We start from the raw sequence: 18,374 nt of genomic DNA, 5'->3' as shown, positions 1-18,374 counted from the left end.
TTGGTTGTTTTTTTAAACCTTATTAAAGTTCTGAGTGGCTTACCCCTTGGATACTGTCTAGCCGAGGGATATACTGTGTAAATGGTTTTATATGTTAAACATAATTCCTATTTCAGGAAGTTTTGAGAGATCATGAGGATCAAAGGATCTTATCCTTTATTTTGTAGCTTCAGCACCATTTCTTTGATAACAAAGAAAACTATGAAGGTAATAAAAGGATGAACTACTTCAGGACTGGTTGAATGTTCTGATGACATATTAGCATTCTTTTAAGACCTGCAGGGATATTGGTTTATTAAATTATCACCAACAGACTAACAAATATTAAGTAAAATAGTGCAAGTACTTTCTTTTAAAGGCTAGAAATGAGTTAAAGGTCTATACTTGAGGGAGATATTCTAGCTGTGGTAAAAGATCTGGGATTTAATTTCTGTTTAGGAAGTACTAACTCATTCTTTTGCCATTATGAAGACAATATCAGAGATAAAAAATTAGCTTGTATGCATATAGAAAAAAATTGTGAGAACAAAAATAGTGTATAGAACTGTGAAATGGCAAGAAGGATGAATGGTATCTATCTTATTACTTATATTCAAACATCAACATTGTCCTTTGCAAAAGATATTTGGAATTGAAGGGATCATAGATACTTATTTCTTCATTTTAATAATAACAAATGGAAGGCAGACTTCTAAAATAATATTTATTTGAATATAATTTCCTGGTTCAAGCAGATAATTGAAAACACCAGGTATAAAAAATTTTGTCTTTAGTTTGCATGATCTACCACCATCTTAAGAGAGCAATAAAGAATTATTATTCATTTTAAGCAACTCAAAAAACAATTATGCTTTTATATTTTACATTATTGAAAATTGGGCTCTCCTTCAAATCAATTTTTTTTCCAATAGAGAGAATCAATTTATGCTAAACCTTGGTTACTTTGCTTGTCCATGAGTGGTATTCTTTATTTACTGTTATTCACCCTGATAAGTCAACTAAGGCAAAGGGATATGGAACAGAATTATTATTGTAAAATATTAACTGATTTGAATGGGAAACTATCTTAAATCCTAGAACTCATTAGGACTAGACTAATTTAAGTAGCAAATAAGGAAAAAAATTACTTATAAATCTCCATAGATTTAAAAAATAAATTATAGGATAACCTTAAAAAATCCCCCAAAACTTTTATGTTCTTTTCCTGAACACCTTCTTAAGATTTCAGAGCCATTAAGTTTTTACTTCTTACTTTCTGTTATAATAACCTAATATAAAATTTCAATTTGTAGCTATAATGCTATTAGAATGATGCTGCCAAGTGATTAAAATGATTTAGTTTCATAATTTGAAATAATCTATATGAAAGAGACAAACTTTAGGGGAAGGTAAGGGGGAGAGATACCAGAAAGGTGGAAAAGAGAAAGAAAAAATTGTCTTTAAATATTTTTAACTGTCAAAAATGAACAAATACAGTTAATCCAACAGCTTCTTGAAAGTTACTTTGTTGTTTACCAACTTACTGTGGGATATGGGTGTGAACAGAATACAGTGTATTTTCGGATGATTCCATTTAGCTTGAAAGGGGGAAGCCAGGATACAAAAACAGTAGAGGCTGATGCTGCTGCTGCTTTGACCCCAGCAGGAGGACCTGGAACTGGAACAGCAATACATTCAGTCACAAAAAATGGGAACATTTGCGATGTCTTTTAAGCCTCTAAACAATTGGGTCCCAATTTACCTTTAAAATTTGTATATCCCTCTATTCACCAACAGGACCCACCTATTGATAGACCTCTTAAAATGCCTCGTACTGATTCACTTCTGATCCTTGGCCTGTGATAACCTGTGCTACCTGGAATTACTTCCTCTCGTTCTTATATAACCAAATCCAAATCCTACTCCTTTTCCAGCATCACATCAAAGTATATACAACTCAGTTTGCTACAAGGCAAATATAAATGTAGATAACTTCAAATGGAAATAAAATCAGTCAAGTACAACTCATAGTATTTGTATCATAGTACTGAAGTTAAATCATATGTTTAATTTCATTAAATGAGTAAACCAAAAAAGAAAAAGTGACATACGGCATGAATTGCATCATATCCTTTGTTGGAGTATGTAGGCTTTTGTTTTTGTTTTTGCGGGGGGGGGGGGGGGGAGAGTGTCTACTGAATTAAAAAATGCCAGAAAAGGAAGCCCTGCCACGAGGGATTTATTTCAGAGACTGTTTGGGACTTCTAGGTGTATCAGAAGGGGAGAAGTGTTAAAAAAGAGGTAAAGGAAGTAGACAAAAAGTCACAAATGTTTCACGAGAGGTGAATTGAACAAGGAAGTAAAGAGAAGAACCAGGAAGGGACCAAATCTTGCTTAGGCAAAATGCTCTAATTTTTTAAATTTATATTTCAGCAATCAGTACTCACTACATGCTTTTGCAACTAATGCTTTTATGTACTTCTGTACATAGTACTTCATGTGCTCCTATAAATCCTTCAAAGAGTTGGTCAATCAATATTCTAAATATTCTTCCCTGTTATTGCTGTGGGCTATTAGGCTTTCTTTATTGTAAACATAAAACTGTAATCTCCTGATTGTAACAATGAAGGTACTTAGCTCTTCCTTTATAGTGAAGTTAGAATTGTAAGCTACAATCTATTTTTAGATTTTATCTACAAAAATGTGTTAAGTAACTACAAAAGGTGAACTTACCAAAAGAGGTGTTAAGTAACCCAAAAAGATAAAATCTAACCAAAGCAGGTGAGAACTAAAGAATGGGCAGTCCTGGGGAAAAGCATCTACTGTGATTGGTATACATGAAATTTAGGGGAGGTGACACAAGAGAAAAAGATCTTTAAAAAGAGGATCAAAAGGCAGAAGATCATTCGATCATTCAGATTCAGACATTTGGATCATTCATTCGGATTCAGACATATAGAAAGTTGTTTAAGATTCAGGCACTGACTCAGAGGAGCAACTGGAAGGCAGACACCCAGACTTTTAGACTGTCACCATTGGTGAGTGAAAAGCTGACTTAGTGACCCCCCCCTTTCTGCAGGCATGAAGCCTCCAGGTAAGGCCCATCTTCTTGAGACTCTCTTCCCTTGGTTGGGGCTTAGAGATTCTAACTGGTATCAAAAGAAACCAGAGGTTTTGTTTTTTTTCTCTCTCTCTCTCATTCCTTAATATCTTCCTTCTATTGTAAATATTGTAAATAAACTACCATAGATTCCATTTACTTTAGTAATTCATTTTGGGATTTAGAAATTAAATCCCTGGTGACCACATATATAAATATATTATCAGTCAAACCAAAATTAATTTTAATACTAACTAACTTCTTTTTTAAAGAAAAAGCTCTCATATTATTGTGGGGTTTGAAGCAATCAGTAGAGTATTGTTCAATAATTAAAAATTCTTTAACACATATAATGGAGTCCTTCCATTTAAAATTGATCATTTCAAAATGCTTTCCCCCTATTTCATTGTTATTTCCCCCACCTCATATGACACATTGGAAACCAAGACACTGAAGTTCAAATATTCCACTATCAATAATGATAAAAAATAGAACAATATCACAATGCAGGCATATCAGTCCCATTTTTTACAACCTTCCAATTTTAACTACAAGGGTTCTTGAGATGATTTTGTTTCAGTAATCCACTTGTCAAGTACATTTTTCTTTTTCACTGTACTACCATTTTATGAGATGATTCTGCTAGTTATCTTCCACCATGCTTTTTCTTTAAAATTTGCAATTCAATTTATATTACAAACTGGCATCACATTAACTTGCTGTATTTTTTTTTATTAGAGCTGTTCCTTAATTTTTTGATCTTCATTCTGCCTATTGCTTCACATTAAGTCAATTTCATTAAGAAATGGTGATAGTATTTCCCTCTTTTTTAAAAAATCCATGTTCACTATTAATAACTTGTTTAACTATGTCACACTAATCTTGTAATTATCAATGCAATTCCTCCTTAGGGTTCATTTTCCCCTTTTTTTCTGTCACTGGGTCTCCAGAGGCTATTACAACCACAGATATTCAATGGTAACCCTGTAGGTAGCTGACTTTTAAAACCCCCATCAATCTGTTTCCTTTTGATATTAAACTAGTAAACCTCTTTGGTTCTTTAGAAAAGGCATTTACTCAAGTGGCATAGGAAGTACAAAAATTATAAATCATTTCCCCTGTATCACAGACATATTTTTCCACAAATGCAACCAGAGTCCAGGAAAAGAAAAGAGCACTACAAAGCCCAAAGTACAAAGGTATTGAGGTGAGAACCATGGCAACTTGCAACTACGAATCTGCGGACTTCAATATTCTTTTTAGAGATTCATCAAGTTCACTGTGAATTGCTCAGATATTTGTCTGGGCTTGCTTTTTTCAGGGCATGGAGTCTCGAATGGTTTAGCTGGGCTGTTTTCTCTTAGAGCATGCTTCTGCTAAATAAGTTAGTCTAGTAGGTTATCAGGAAGGTCACTCAGTGGGCATACTGTCTGCTCTCCTCTCCTCTTCACATTCCATGGCTGGGTGGGCAACTGTTATAGAATAGTACTGAGCAGGACATTAAATAGTGGTTTCCAGATGACTGGATACGTTGTTCTGCTAGTAGGCTATCATCAGTGTAGCATCTTTGCAGGGCAGATTGATATAATGGCCTCTTTCTTCAATGAAAACTGTTGTCTTTTTTTACCTTCATTTATTGGTTAGCCTAAGTGGTACTGTATTGCTTTTAGTTAAACGTTTTGCTGGAGCACTATATGTTTTCTTGAGCTAAGGGCAATAGACAGTTTAGAATTGATCAAAATCTGGTTCACTCTGATTTCCTAAGAGGATCAATGCTGAGGTAGGTAGTCACCTCTAGGTTAGGAAATTGGAGAACACGCCTCTTTATTTCTAATTATTCCTAATTTGGATGCAAAGGTACATTCTGCAATAAATAATTCCATTTTTATTTAAAGTGATTTGAATACTTTTAAGGCATTTTCCACTTCCTATAACCCCGAGGGTGAATGCAATTTGTGTTCAATAGGCAAGTTCATTGTCTTTTATAGGTAATTAAGACATTTAAGATAGCTAAGCCATATATCCTTCCTAGGTGGATATTTTAAAGCTTTCGCGGAGATTTCAGTCACATACTCTCTCTACCTCCTTTTAACTATAATATTGCTTTCTCTTTTTTTCTTCTAGTTTGAAATATATTTTGGTTATTACTCCAAGGGATAAACTGAGTATATGCAACCATTTTATTCAGAAATGATCACCATATTAATTACTATTCATTTCCTGGACATAGAGATATAATTAGATATGACATCTGTACATTGCCCTATGTAGTGTAGTGTAAATGGTTCAAAGTGCTCTGTATATTGCCTTCGTTACGGCTATAAAACAGTAGTTTGTAGGTTATCAAGTCAAGAAGGAAGTGGGTATGCCTGGGTGAGAACTACCATACCGTTAAGATAAACTGATAGAGGACAATGGATAAGGTAAAGTCCATTCTGAGAAGGTTCTGAATGTAGACAATGGGCTCAAACTCTTTTAAATACCAGATATATGGATTCACATGTCTCTGCCTACTATATCTGTGGAATTTTCTCTATCAAAAGACTATTCTCTGTTCATTCAACACATAGTATCCATGCTATTTAGTAAACATGCAAAAAGAAAAGCACAATTTAAAAGCATTCCTCACATAAAGCCATCCACACAACTGAAACTTCTCGCTGATGCTTCCATACTTCACCAAGTAGAGTCAGAGAAGTTTTTGAGCTACACTTACCTGGGTGGGGGTAGAAAGAGTAGAACTGTCCTTGTCCTGGACCCAGACTCTACCATCATTTACTAATCTTTCAATTTTCACAATTGGTCTAGATTCTTGGGCGTCTCCTCATTTTATCCCTTACCTTGATAGCACTGGTCTTGGAACTGCTCGAGCCTTTGGTACTTCTTAGCAGTCATGTTTTGCCAAAATACTTGCCTCTCCCACTTCTGGTTCCACTCACCATAGATGATCAGCAATACAAATGTTTGACTTCTAATGTCTGATGCCATTCCCCTGCCCAGCAGGCAATGATCTTCAGATTGACTACAATATTTTGTTGTCGTTTGCTCTCAGTAGTGAAAATGATCAAGAAGAAAATAAAAAAAAGTACGTAGGGGAACGAGCTCCATTTTCTTATTCAGAGATCTTGCCACTTCTCAATCTCTCTAAATATTGCTTCCCATTATGGAAACTTCCTTTCAGCTATGACAGAAGTGAAAGACCATTACAGAAGTCATCTATAATGCATTTCAGTGTTTGTTCAATTCTTGACATATGGGAAACTTTCCAGTTCTCTTCTGGGGGAAAATGATTCATTCCATGGAATTCCAGTAGAAGTTCAGAAGACTTTGGTTTCTGTTGTTTTTGAATATTCAACCATATACTCTTATATATGTTTTCCTAGACTTTATTGTGCCAACTTTGTATATAGGGGCATGTGTATGAAAGGGTTTGGGGTATGAATATACATGTCATATTTCTCCTTCACAGAACATGGACCCTGATATGAAGACAATTGCCAACGCCTTAATGGTTTCAAGTAACTGGCATCTTGGTTGTTTTCCAATAAATGTGGTTGCTTTCAGGATGGTTGTCTGACTGGGATTCAGAAATTATAGGACCTTTTCAACATATAGAAGGAAGAGAAAGACAGTTATTCATTCCTTTGCAGATTGGGGAGTAGTGGTGGTCCCTTTCCACTTAAACTTTTCTTCCAGAATTGTGTGCCATATTAGCTGAAGAAGTTAGGTAAATGAATTTCTCTTTTCCTTTTTCTTTTCCCCCATGAGTAGTTGATGACGATTTTTCAAAAAAGAATGAGAGAAGTGACCACTAGATTGGATTTTTCCTGAGAGTAGAGACTTTATTAGCTGAGAGCAGAGATTCTCTCTGGAGGAACCTAGGATAATTTAGACCTACTGAGGAAAGCAACCATTAAGTTTGTCTGAGATTCTTGGCAAGGCCAGTCTCAACTCACAGCTGTGAGCTGTTGTCTAAATTGAAACTCAGATAAGAAGAACCCTTGAAGGATTCTTCCCCAAATGGTCATAATAAAACCTTGAGCTGTTCCTTATTTTGAAGACCAAAGATCCAGACTATCCTTTCTCCAAATTACTCAGAATAGTTTAACTGTCACTCTTCCTCAGAAAATTTTAGGGTAGTCTTTTCATAAATAACATCCTGTGGGAAATACCTCCTAAATATGTAATGCTTAGAACTCTATTTTCTATAAAAAATCTTTCTCTTTGTTATAATAAATGGAGATTATGCATCACTCTGTTTGAGCCTGCTTTGGATCTCTCTCTCTCTCTCTCTCTCTCTCTCTCTCTCTCTCTCTCTCTCTCTCTCTCTCTCTCTCTCTCTCTCTGTGTGTGTGTGTGTCTGTCTCTCTGTCTCTGTCTCTGTCTCTGTCTGTCTGTCTGTCTCTCTCTGTCTGTCTCTCTTTGTCTTTCTCTGTCTCTATCTCTCTCTCTCTCTCCCCTCTTCCTCTCCCCCCCTCCTCCTCCTCTTCCTCCTTCTACTATTGCTACTACTTCCTCTCCTATTATCCAAACCTTGGCATTCAACAACTCTCAGCTCAAGAAATGGTAGCAACTGAATAATTAATAGATTTTATATAGGAACCACACAGTAGAAGCATATGAAATGCTACCTCCTATGTGCAGCAGGAAGGATTTTGAGTTCCTAAATAGTTAATCCAGAATCTGACCTTATTAACAGAGAAAGGAGATTTCATGAGCAGTGAAAGCCTTGTATTTTGCTTCATATGAGACCTCAACTTCAAGAGTTCAGGGATAAGACTTTTCAGAGAAAAAGAGGAATTCTTGAGTAGAAATTGCTTCTTGGGCAATGGAGAAAATCATTCAGGTGGCCCCTATAGCAGGAAGACCAATGAATGAAACCTGTAATTTAGGGAAGTAAGGGACCTGGACCTAGGCAATCTGTACTATTACAGTGAATGGTTTGGACATGCAGGTCCATGGGGAGATCAGTTATATGGAGGTGGTTTATTGACTGTGTGTGTCTGTTGTACGTTTCCTCTAGGTTCTTATATGTCTTATGAGTTTTTATGAGTGTCTTGTGTATTTTTCCTATCTGTACCATATGATTCTATGATTTCTTTGTATCTTTGCCATTTTTGTGGGGAGAAATCAAAGCTGTGTGAATTTATTACCTGGCATACCTGGTAGTTAGGAGCTCCTTTCATTCACTTACAGAAAAGTTAGAAAGAATCTTGATATTAAAATTACATTCAGAGTCTTTGTGGACTAACCAAATGTGGGGATAATAAATTAGAGAGAAACTAAGTTTTTTGGTCATGTTCTAGAATTGCACCTGGTCTCTGGGTGTGCCCAGAGTTTTCAGTAGATCTTGAGTCATGGGTAACATTGGCATTGAAGTCACCATGGGTCAATTTTTAGGTTGATTTGTTTGTAAGACTTGTAAAATGCTTCATTTAATTCTTTTTTCTTCATACTAGGTATGATCATACATATTTTAAATATCTTGATGGTTTTATTTCCCCCATTTCATCACAAGATCTTCAAAGTGAAGTCATTAAGTATTCCATAAGGTGATGCTTTTTGTAACTCTTGATCACATGATGAAACCAACTACATGAGCTACTTTATTTACTTCTTTAAGAAAACTTTTGTGACATTCTTCCACTTATTTTCAGTGTCTTTAACTCGTTTATCGTGCAATACAATGAAGTAACACCAAAGAATAGATTGGCTATATCTGACAATATGTTCCTCTTTCTTATATCCATTAGTACATATTTCTTTGGCAGGCACTGAAAATCCACAATGACCTGGGTGTAAAAGTGAATAGGAAGAAGAAAACTGCCTTGATTTTCTTTGAGAAGTCATATTATTCTTTTAATAAGTTTAAACATCTCACTGGAATATCTCCTTCATCTTTTTTGAACAACGTTATTTTTATGGTGATAGGCAGCGTTGCGCGTTGAAAAGGTAGTTGGTCTTGGAACAAGGAAGAATTAGGTTCAAGTCTTACCTAGTAGTTGTGTGAACATAGACAAAAGACTTTACCTCTTAGTACTCTCAGCAATTTATTAAGACTATAATTTCCAGGCAACTGTATTGAGGAAGTAAATGTTCACACTAGGATTTCATTAATTAATAGCCACAATCACAACCACTTCTATATTTATATAGTACTTGAACGTTTGCAATAAATTTTACATATATTATCTCATTTTATACTCATAAAGATCCCTTGAAATCATAAGATCAGGGCTATTATCTCCACTTTATAACTAAAGAAAATGAGGCTAAGTGAGACTAAGTGATTTGTGTAAGATAAAATTTGAACTTGGAACTTGTTGATTCTAAATCCAGTATTCTATCCCCTAGACAGCCTATTTACCTCAAACTGGCTTTAAGGTAATCTCTTTTATTTTGGTGATATTTTATTACTTTGAACCATGCAGTTCTATTGTCTTTAAGGCACTGAATGGCTAATTAGCCAAAGGGCAATGGGAATGTTCATGCTGGCTGGCTGGTCTGTAGTGGCAAATAGTGGAACCTGTACAGAGCTTGTACTCAATTACCAGAGTTTTCAGATCTTTGGACACCTCCTGCCATATTGGGCCACTGAAGTCGGAATGCTATGAAGACTTTTGTCTCCACAAAATATAAGGCACCCCAAATTCACAAATAATAGGTGAGGAGGATGAAGTGGGCTACTGACTTTTTTGAGTATTAACCATCACATTGTCTTTCAAACTAGACAACATTTACCTCATAAAGCAACTTTGTACTAATCTTTGAATCCCTGAATTAGTATTTCTCCAGTGAATATATAATTAAGAAACATGATGATGTAAATAAGGGAATGAGGTAAATACTTGAAATAATTATTACATATTAACTTTAAATCATCAATTCTATGATCTAAGCCTATATTTCTGGGATCTATGAACATTTATGGATTGTTTTTATGACTATCATTAATTCAGCAATTCAATTCAATTTTTGTATAAGGTGAGAGTTTTATATATGTGTATATATGCATATGTTTATGTAATTATATACACACATATATAGAGAGAGATTTCATTGAAAAGGTAACAGTAACAGCAAGGATAATATAGTAATCACTTGCCTAGATTACTTCAATACCTTAAAACAGTGGTGATGAACCCCACCCCCCCAGGCTGAGTGCCATGCCATCCCCCCAAGACCATGTGCCATGCCCCCCACCCTCACCCCACACAGGGGAGGGAGGCAGAGAGAGGCAGGTGAAGTGAGGAATGTCTTCAATGAGTATAGAGAGGGGGAGTGGAGTAGTAGCCCTGGAGTGCTCTGCTCCCCTCTAGCTTTGCCGCTTGTGAGAGGCCCACCTTAACCCTTGTGCACTCCCATTGGGCTACAGAGCAGAGGAATAAGGAATGTGAAAAAATGTCATCAATTGTGGTGGAGAGGGGAAAGATAGAAGCTCTGCTCAAATCCCTCTGTCTTTCTAGTACCCAACTCTGGTGGGGAAGGGGATGGTGAAGGTGGCCACATGCCCACAGAGAGCACTCTGTGTGACATTTTTGGCACCCGTGGCTTAGGTTCACCATCACTGCCTTAGAAGATCTGTGATTTCATTGATGTGATTGTTCTTTCCACTATACAGCACACATCACTCTTTGATGTTTCAAAGTTGATCTTCATGCTTTGTTATGGTCAAACTGATTTATTACCTCGTTTATAATCTCCTATAGATGACATTCTCTGAGTTTAACCTCAAATAACTGGTCCTCAGAGAACTAAGTGTATATTTTTTCAAGTAGCCTTTTCCCCAGAGCCATGAAAACCAAAATCCTGAGTATTTCCTAGTAAGGAAAACTATTCTACCAATTAAAGTTTTATATAAATATTTTCTGGATGTAGTGACTTCCCCATCCCTAGAGGTTTGCAAGGAAAAGGTGAATGGCCACTTGCTAGTATGCTGTAGAAAGTATCCTTGTTCAGGTATTGGTTAGACTATGGGACCTGCAGGTTTCATCCTAACTCTGAGATTTTCTAACGGGCTTATAAAAATATTTTGGCCATTAATTATTTTTTGCACATTAAAAACTAACAAAAATCCTTTGTATACATATATGTAAAACTATCATGGATCAACAAAGTGTAGTAAATCCATGTCAATGTAAATTTTTCATAAAGTGAAAAAATGATTTTGATATTTTTTCCATTACAAAATCATATACATTTGCAAACATATATCCCCTAAATCATTTACAAAATAGAAGTACCAATGCTCTATAAAGACTAATTTGGTCATAACAGCCTATTTCTATCTCAGTACCAGAAGTGTTGTCAGCTTGGTATGATTTAGTATGTTCTAGGTTTATGTCTGATAACGTTTTTAGGAAAGAACATACCATTACCTTAATAGTATGATTATTATTTAGAGTAGAGCATTAATGAAGGCATCATTTAAAAATATAGAAAAATGTGGACATATGATTTTTATACATTCTGGAAATAGTGACATAATATAAAAATAACACTAAGAATTAAAGGATTATGAAGAATTTTCCTTTAACTGAATATGGATTATCTTAATAAAATAAAAATAATATGGAAAATGTTTTTTAAATACATATAATAAAGGAAAAAATTGCTCAGACCTTGGTGTTACTGGCACTTCATCTTTCATATCAGTAGCTAACTCAGTAACCAAAGGTGTAGAAAGAAGAGATAAAACCTCTTTTAAAATATTACAAGCTTTAAAAAATGAATGGTAAATATAGAAAAATTATAAAGGCAAAGTAGGGACACAAGGTAAATAAAAACAGCAAAACAGGAAGTTAATGTTCTGAATTTTCCCTGTTATGTTTGAGAGCAGAGCTGAAGGTTTGTGGGGAGACAAAATAAGGTATAATATAGGTATAATACGGTAAATTGAAGTGAAGTTGTCTTATGCCACCTTTTCTGGAGGAGGACACATGTTTGTATTTCAGGAAGTCAGCAAGAGCTTCATTTGACATCTGGTTTCTAAACAAGTACTGAGTGCTGCAAGAACCACACATCCCATTCATCTATCCAGCAGTTCAAAGCCCTCACCATCCTCTTTGGTGCGAGTGAATATTTGTTCGCTTCGGACCCCATCTCCAGCTCTGGTGAATGCCAACACCTGAATGCTGTAGTTGGTGTATTTTTCTAGCCCATCTAGCTCCAGGGAAGGTTGTGTAGTAGTGACATTTTTAATCTCTCCCAGCTCTGAGGAAAAAAAAAACACAGCACAAGAATGCATTCTATTGTTACCGGCAACACTATTTTTGTCCTTCTTTGTACTTAATGTCCAGCTGTGTAGAGAATATATCCACCTATCACACACTTAAATTACATGGAAGGGGTAATAGCCATTCATTAGATAATGATGAATGCCATGCCGCAAATTGGAAAAGAGAATCCACTTAGGAATTCTTCAGAACAACTGGAAGAAAAAGGAACATAAAAAATAGAACATTGCAGTCAAGGTTGAGTGTTAACAAACCCAATTTCAATACTGCAATATTTTATTTTGCTTATAATTTGCTTCATGATTGCTTATGTGGACAATGGACAGTTATGTGTTCAAATGGTATTTCCACAATTCCTTTTGTCTTTTTAAACAAGTTGTGATATGTGATTGTGATGAAATACATAAAAATGATGAGCAGGATAACTTTGGAAAAGACTGGACCCACGTGAAGCCATGAAGAGTGAAATGAGCAGAACATGAATCTATGAGCAACAGAAACATTGCTTGAAGATTGACTTGTGTTGTGCATCTTCACAGAAGGATTTGCTAAACAGAAATAAGACATAGTTTATACATCCCATTAAAATGTTATCAAAGAATGGTCTTCTCTCATGGGGAAAGGGGACTGAGGGAGTTAAGTGATTATTTAAATATAACAAATACACTTAATTTTTTAAAGTAATGTTTATTGGGGTTTTCTTAGGTCACCAACTTTTCTCTTCCTGCTACCCATCCTAGAGAGCCATCTCATATAATATATGGCATTTTAAAGAGATACCGAATAAAAAGGAAGAAAAATTATCATAACTGATCAATACTTTGAAAAAGTCTGAACATATGTGTAATGTGCAACATTTTTGGAACTTCCATATCTACAAAGGAGGAAGGGCGTATCATTTTTGGAACAATGTTTGTTCTTTATAATTTTTCAATATTCGCTTTTGGTTTTTTATGTATATGATTTTTCCATTTCCATTGAATCATTGTGTATATTGTTTCCTGTCATGTTTCTTTCATAGCTTTAGCAGTGTTAATAATAGTGGAAAAATATAGACATCATATAAACGTTATTTATTTAGTGTCAAAAATAAGAAAAAGTAAAAATAAAACATTAAAACCCAAATTTAACCTGCTAAATCACAAATTACTTTTTAAAAAGCAACCTGAATTAACACCACTTTACTAGTAGTAGTAGTAGTCTCTCGGTAACCGAGGATGACCACTTTACTACAGTCAATTTAACTAGCATTTATTAAGTTTATTAAGTTCTGTTGAGACTTGAAGGAAGTCATGGAATCCAGGTGGTACATATGAAGAGGAAAGAAGTTCCAGGAATGGGGAAGAGCCACTGAAAATGTTCAGTGTTGGGGGGTAGAATATTTTATGTGAGAAACAGTATGGAAGACAGTGTCATGGATCATAGACTACCTGGAGGGTCCTCTTCTCTTTTCCCTCTATCTTATTTTGCTAGTTAATTTCATCAGTTTTTATGGAGTCAATATCATGTGTAAGATGCTAGTGCTCACATTCCTTTATCCAGCCCTAATCCCTCTTGACTTCTGGCTTCATATCTTAATAGACATTGTGAATTTGACCTCCATTAAACATCTTAAACTCAACATGCCTCAAATTGAATTATCTTTCTTCCTAAACCCTCCCATTTTTGTAGCTTCCCAAGTACTCACAAGGATACCACTGTTCTCCTCATCACTCAGGGTCATGATCTCAGTGCCATCCTTGGCTTCTCAGTTTCCATTATTTCTAAAGTCTCATTATTTGTCAAGTTCTATTAATCCATTATGACATATTTCATATATATATATATATTCTCTTTGAGAGGAACAAAAGTATTTTGACTCATATAATAACCAACAAATTAGGATTGAGGAACAAAAAGAATTCTTGATCTACATGGTGGATAGAGTCTATATCTAGAGTTCTTTACACAGTTGAAAAGATAGGTCGAAGCTAAATAAAAGTAGTAGTAGTGGTAGTCTCTCGGTGACCGAGAATGACTATTGTCTTTGTGCAGTTTCATCTACGGTGTACCCTCATGTGGCTTTGGAGTCCAAAGGCTGAGGAGCACAGTTTGTGGCACATGGGGCCTGGGACGCCCGTTGTTACGGGAGGTGCTGTTGTGGCCTGGTGTCGGCGTTCACGTGCAGCGACAAGATGTCGACGTTGTTCATCTTCAAAGGTGGTGGCGGCATTGTGAATGTGGGTCGCCAGCTGCTTCTGTCAGAGGCAGCGAGTTCTAGTTGCTTTGGTGTCATGCCAGCCCACTTCAAGTTGGACTTTAGCTGATCCTTGAATCTTTTCTTTGGCTGGCCTTGTTTCCTGAGTCCAGCTGACAGTTCACCATAGAATACCAGTCTTGGTATTCGCTGTGGGTCCATGCGGATGATGTGTCCAGACCATCGTAGCTGGGCTTTGAGGACCAGGACTTCAATGCTGGTGGAGTTGGCTCTGTCGAGGACTTCCTGATTGGTGATTCTGTCCTGCCATTGGATCTTCATGATTGACCAGAGGGAGCGTTGGTGGAATTGTTCCAGCTGTTTCATGTGCTTCCGGTACAGTGTCCGTGTCTCACACCGTACAGGAGCGAGCTGAGGACCCTGCGTTGTACACTTTGAGCTTCGTCGCAGTGCTTACACCTGTGTTGGAGGATTTTGCAGCGCAGCCGCCCAAGAGCCTGGCTGGCCTTTTGGATCCTGGCATTAATCTTGTGGTCTAGGGACCCGTCATTGGCGATGGTGCTGCCCAGGTACTTGAAAGTGTTGACGTTAGAAAGCTGTGTGCCATCGATTGTAATGCACGGCTGGTTCGTTGGCCTCCCTGGTGCAGGTTGGAACAGCACCTGTTTTGCTGAGGCTGATCGTCAGGCCAAACCATTTTGTTGCGGTGGAGAACCTGTCCACAATGGTTTGGAGATGATTTTCCTGGTGGGCCATGAGAGCACAGTCATCTGCGAAGAGAGCTTCCAGGATGAGTCTCTCTGTTGTCTTTGTTTTTGCAGTCAGGCGGCGAAGGTCAAATAGTGAGCCATCCAGTCGGTATTTGATGTAGACGCCCAGGTCTAGATCCATCACAGCATGTCGTAATACTTGGGTGAAGGATAGGTTGAATAGTACCGGAGCAAGGACACAGGCTTGTTTCACGCCATTGGAGATGTTGAAGCGATTGGAAGTCTCTCCACCAGATAGGACTTCCCCTGTCATGTCGACATGAAAGAGCTGGATCAGTTTGACGAATTTTGCTGGGCAACCGAGCTTGCTGAGGATCACCCACAATGCATCCCTGTTCACTGTGTCGAACGCCTTCATCAGGTCTATGAAGACAATGTAGAGACTCAGGTTCTGCTCAAGGCATTTTTCCTGCATTTGCCTCACCGTGAAGACCATGTCGATAGTGCTGCGATCTGGTTGGAAGCCACATTGTGATTCAGGCAGGTTCTGCTCTGAAACAGATGACAGGAGTCTGTTGAGTATAACACGGGTGAGGGTCTTTCCAGCAGTGAAGAGTAGTGAGATGCCTCTGTAGCTGTCACAGGCTGCTCGTGAGCCTTTGTTCTTGTATAGGGCTACGATGGAGGCATCTCTGAGTTCTGGAGGCATGTCTTCCTCTTCCCAAATGCTGGTCAGCACTATGTGGAATGCCTGGAGCACCTTTCCATTTAAGGCCTTGTACACCTCGGTTAGGATCCCATCTTTACTGGGTGCCTTGCCTGCACTCATTTGTTTAATGGCTTTTTGGACTTCCTCTATTGAAGGAGGGATGTCAAGTTGTTCAATGGAGTGGTTTTGGGGGATCTGGTCAAGGGCTCTTTGGTCTACTGAAGAGGGTCGATTGAGAAGCTGACTGAAGTGTTCTTTCCTTAATTCCAATAAATAGAAGACAGTAATATAAAAGGACAGAGAGACAGAAAGACGAACAAATGCATGAATATATGTATGTATGTGTGTGTGTATATATATATATGCATACAGAATGGGAGGGCACATGAATGTTGAGAAAGGAGGAAAAAATGAATGAAGGGGGGTATGTGATATATCTTAATAAATGGTTCACATGAAGGGAAAATAATTACTATATTCTTTAAAAGAGAAAAAGATCTATAGAAAATGGGTTACATAGCACAGGAAGGAATGGAAACAGCAGAAAATAAAGTGGGAAATCTTAATTTAGTCATAGGGGAGTGTCCCAATTACAAACACTCCAATGGAATGGTAGGGATTTTCTAAAATGGATATAATCTATAGAGTTTTGGTGTTTACAGAGACAACTAACTACCTCTGACAGTAATGTAGTCATGTTGCCTCAGAATAAAGGGAGTCAGAGTAAGCTGGAGGAACTAACACTCAGGAGAATGGGAAGGTACTGATCATTTAGCAATTCTAAATAGTATTGATTCACAGTTCTACCAAAAATGAATGAATGCACCTATTTTCCTATATCTTCCGAAACACTGACAACTCTAAAGTTTTGTCATGTTTCCCAATATTTTCTGTGCATGAACTGAAGCTTCAGAGTTGTTTTGATTTGCTTTCCTTTTATTGTTAGTAATTTGGAGAATTCTTATATACAAAAACATGTATATATGTCTGTTAATCGTTTGCAATTCAACAACAATAACAAAAATATTATTTACATAGCACTTTAAGATTTCCAAAGTTCTTTACAAATATCTTATTTGTAAACAAGCTTGAGATATAAGCCCAATTGTTATTTCTACTTTGCAGAAGCATAAATTGAGACATAAAAAAAAATTATGACTTGCCCAGAATTTTCGTGAACTGATGCAGAGTTAAGCAGAATCAAGAAGCAATATACACAATGAGACTACAACAACCTAAGCACAAAGACCCACCAGAAAACAATCAAAAGTGAACGTTAGGGGCATACAGGTGACTCAATGGATAGAAATCCAGGTTTAGAGATGGGAGGTCCTGAATTCAAATTTGGCCTCAGACTTTTCTTAGCTGGATCACCCTGAGCAAGTCACATAACCCCAATTGCCTAGAACTTACTGCCTTGGAAACAAACTAGCATCCACTCTAAGACAGACGCAAAGATTTAAAAAAGTGAATGTTATGAATTATAAAGAATAATCCTGGTTCCAAAGAGTATGTCTTTACCCCTCCCCTTTGTAGAGATAGGAAGACCAAGAGTGTTATATGTTGCACATTTTTCCATATTTTTCAACATATTGAGTTATTTTTCTGATTTCTGTCTTTTTAAATAATTTTATTTGTTATGTGGTTCTCTGGGAGAGATAGAGAAGGGAAAGTTTTGATATAAAAAGTCAAACAATTAAGAAAACAAAGGAAATGCAACCAGTTATTGAAAGAGAAGCCAGCAAGAAACGCCAAACTAAGAATTTAGCATTTTCATTGCACAAAAGTAGTGAGGGCTGTGACGTCTTTGGTCACAAGATAGAATTCTAATAGTCTCCTTCACACTGGAGCTACTTAGATGTTTGCTGATTGTTGTCTAACCTGACTTGTTACGCAAATTACATGACTATCCTGGTCACATTCTTTTACCTCCATCCAAGAGATTAGCCCAGTATATCACTCTGAATCCTTGGAGAATTCCATTCAAGGCTTCTTTGGCAAGAGTTGACCAGGTTATGGATATGGTTTCTGGTGATGTAGCTATGGCTTGGACATTCTCTGGAGGGTAGCTGGGCACTGAAATGACAAAGAGAAAACAAGAAAGAAAGACTCGACTATAACAGGAGACTAGAGCTGAAAATGTTGCCGTTCTCCTCTAGCACAAACACACATTCTTACTCTTGTACAAAATACTTGTATATTGCTATAACAAAAGCATATGCTTAATTGGAATCATTTTTATTTATGTCCCACCTACCTTGTTTCTCAGAAGGTCATTCTTATTTTTATTGATTATTGAAGTGAATTTAAGACTAAGATATTAATTTCTCATCATTGTATTTATGATAATCATCTTTTATTGTATACATCCACCACATTCTAGCATAGTAGAATACCATAATTCATACTCAATCTGCTCCCTTAAGAACCCTAATCAAACTGA

At 36.8% G+C, this 18,374-nt stretch overlaps 1 protein-coding gene across 4 annotated transcripts in view; it reads right to left on the bottom strand.

Moving 5' to 3' along the window:
• Positions 1-18,374, bottom strand: part of DSCAM (DS cell adhesion molecule) — an 829,709-nt gene that overhangs the window by 161,655 nt on the left and 649,680 nt on the right. For all 4 annotated transcript variants that reach the window (XM_056825955.1, XM_056825956.1, XM_007493072.2 and 1 more), the window contains 3 exons: positions 17,861-18,007; positions 12,137-12,292; positions 1,524-1,657 (listed from right to left, as the gene is read on the bottom strand). In XM_056825955.1, coding sequence (XP_056681933.1) covers positions 1,524-1,657; positions 12,137-12,292; positions 17,861-18,007 — 437 coding nt within the window. The remainder of the gene's footprint in view (positions 1-1,523; positions 1,658-12,136; positions 12,293-17,860; positions 18,008-18,374) is intronic.

The sequence above is a fragment of the Monodelphis domestica genome, chromosome 4, assembly GCF_027887165.1.
Source record: "Monodelphis domestica isolate mMonDom1 chromosome 4, mMonDom1.pri, whole genome shotgun sequence".
Classification (NCBI taxonomy): Eukaryota; Metazoa; Chordata; class Mammalia; order Didelphimorphia; family Didelphidae; genus Monodelphis; species Monodelphis domestica.
This window is presented reverse-complemented; position numbering and strand designations above follow the sequence as displayed.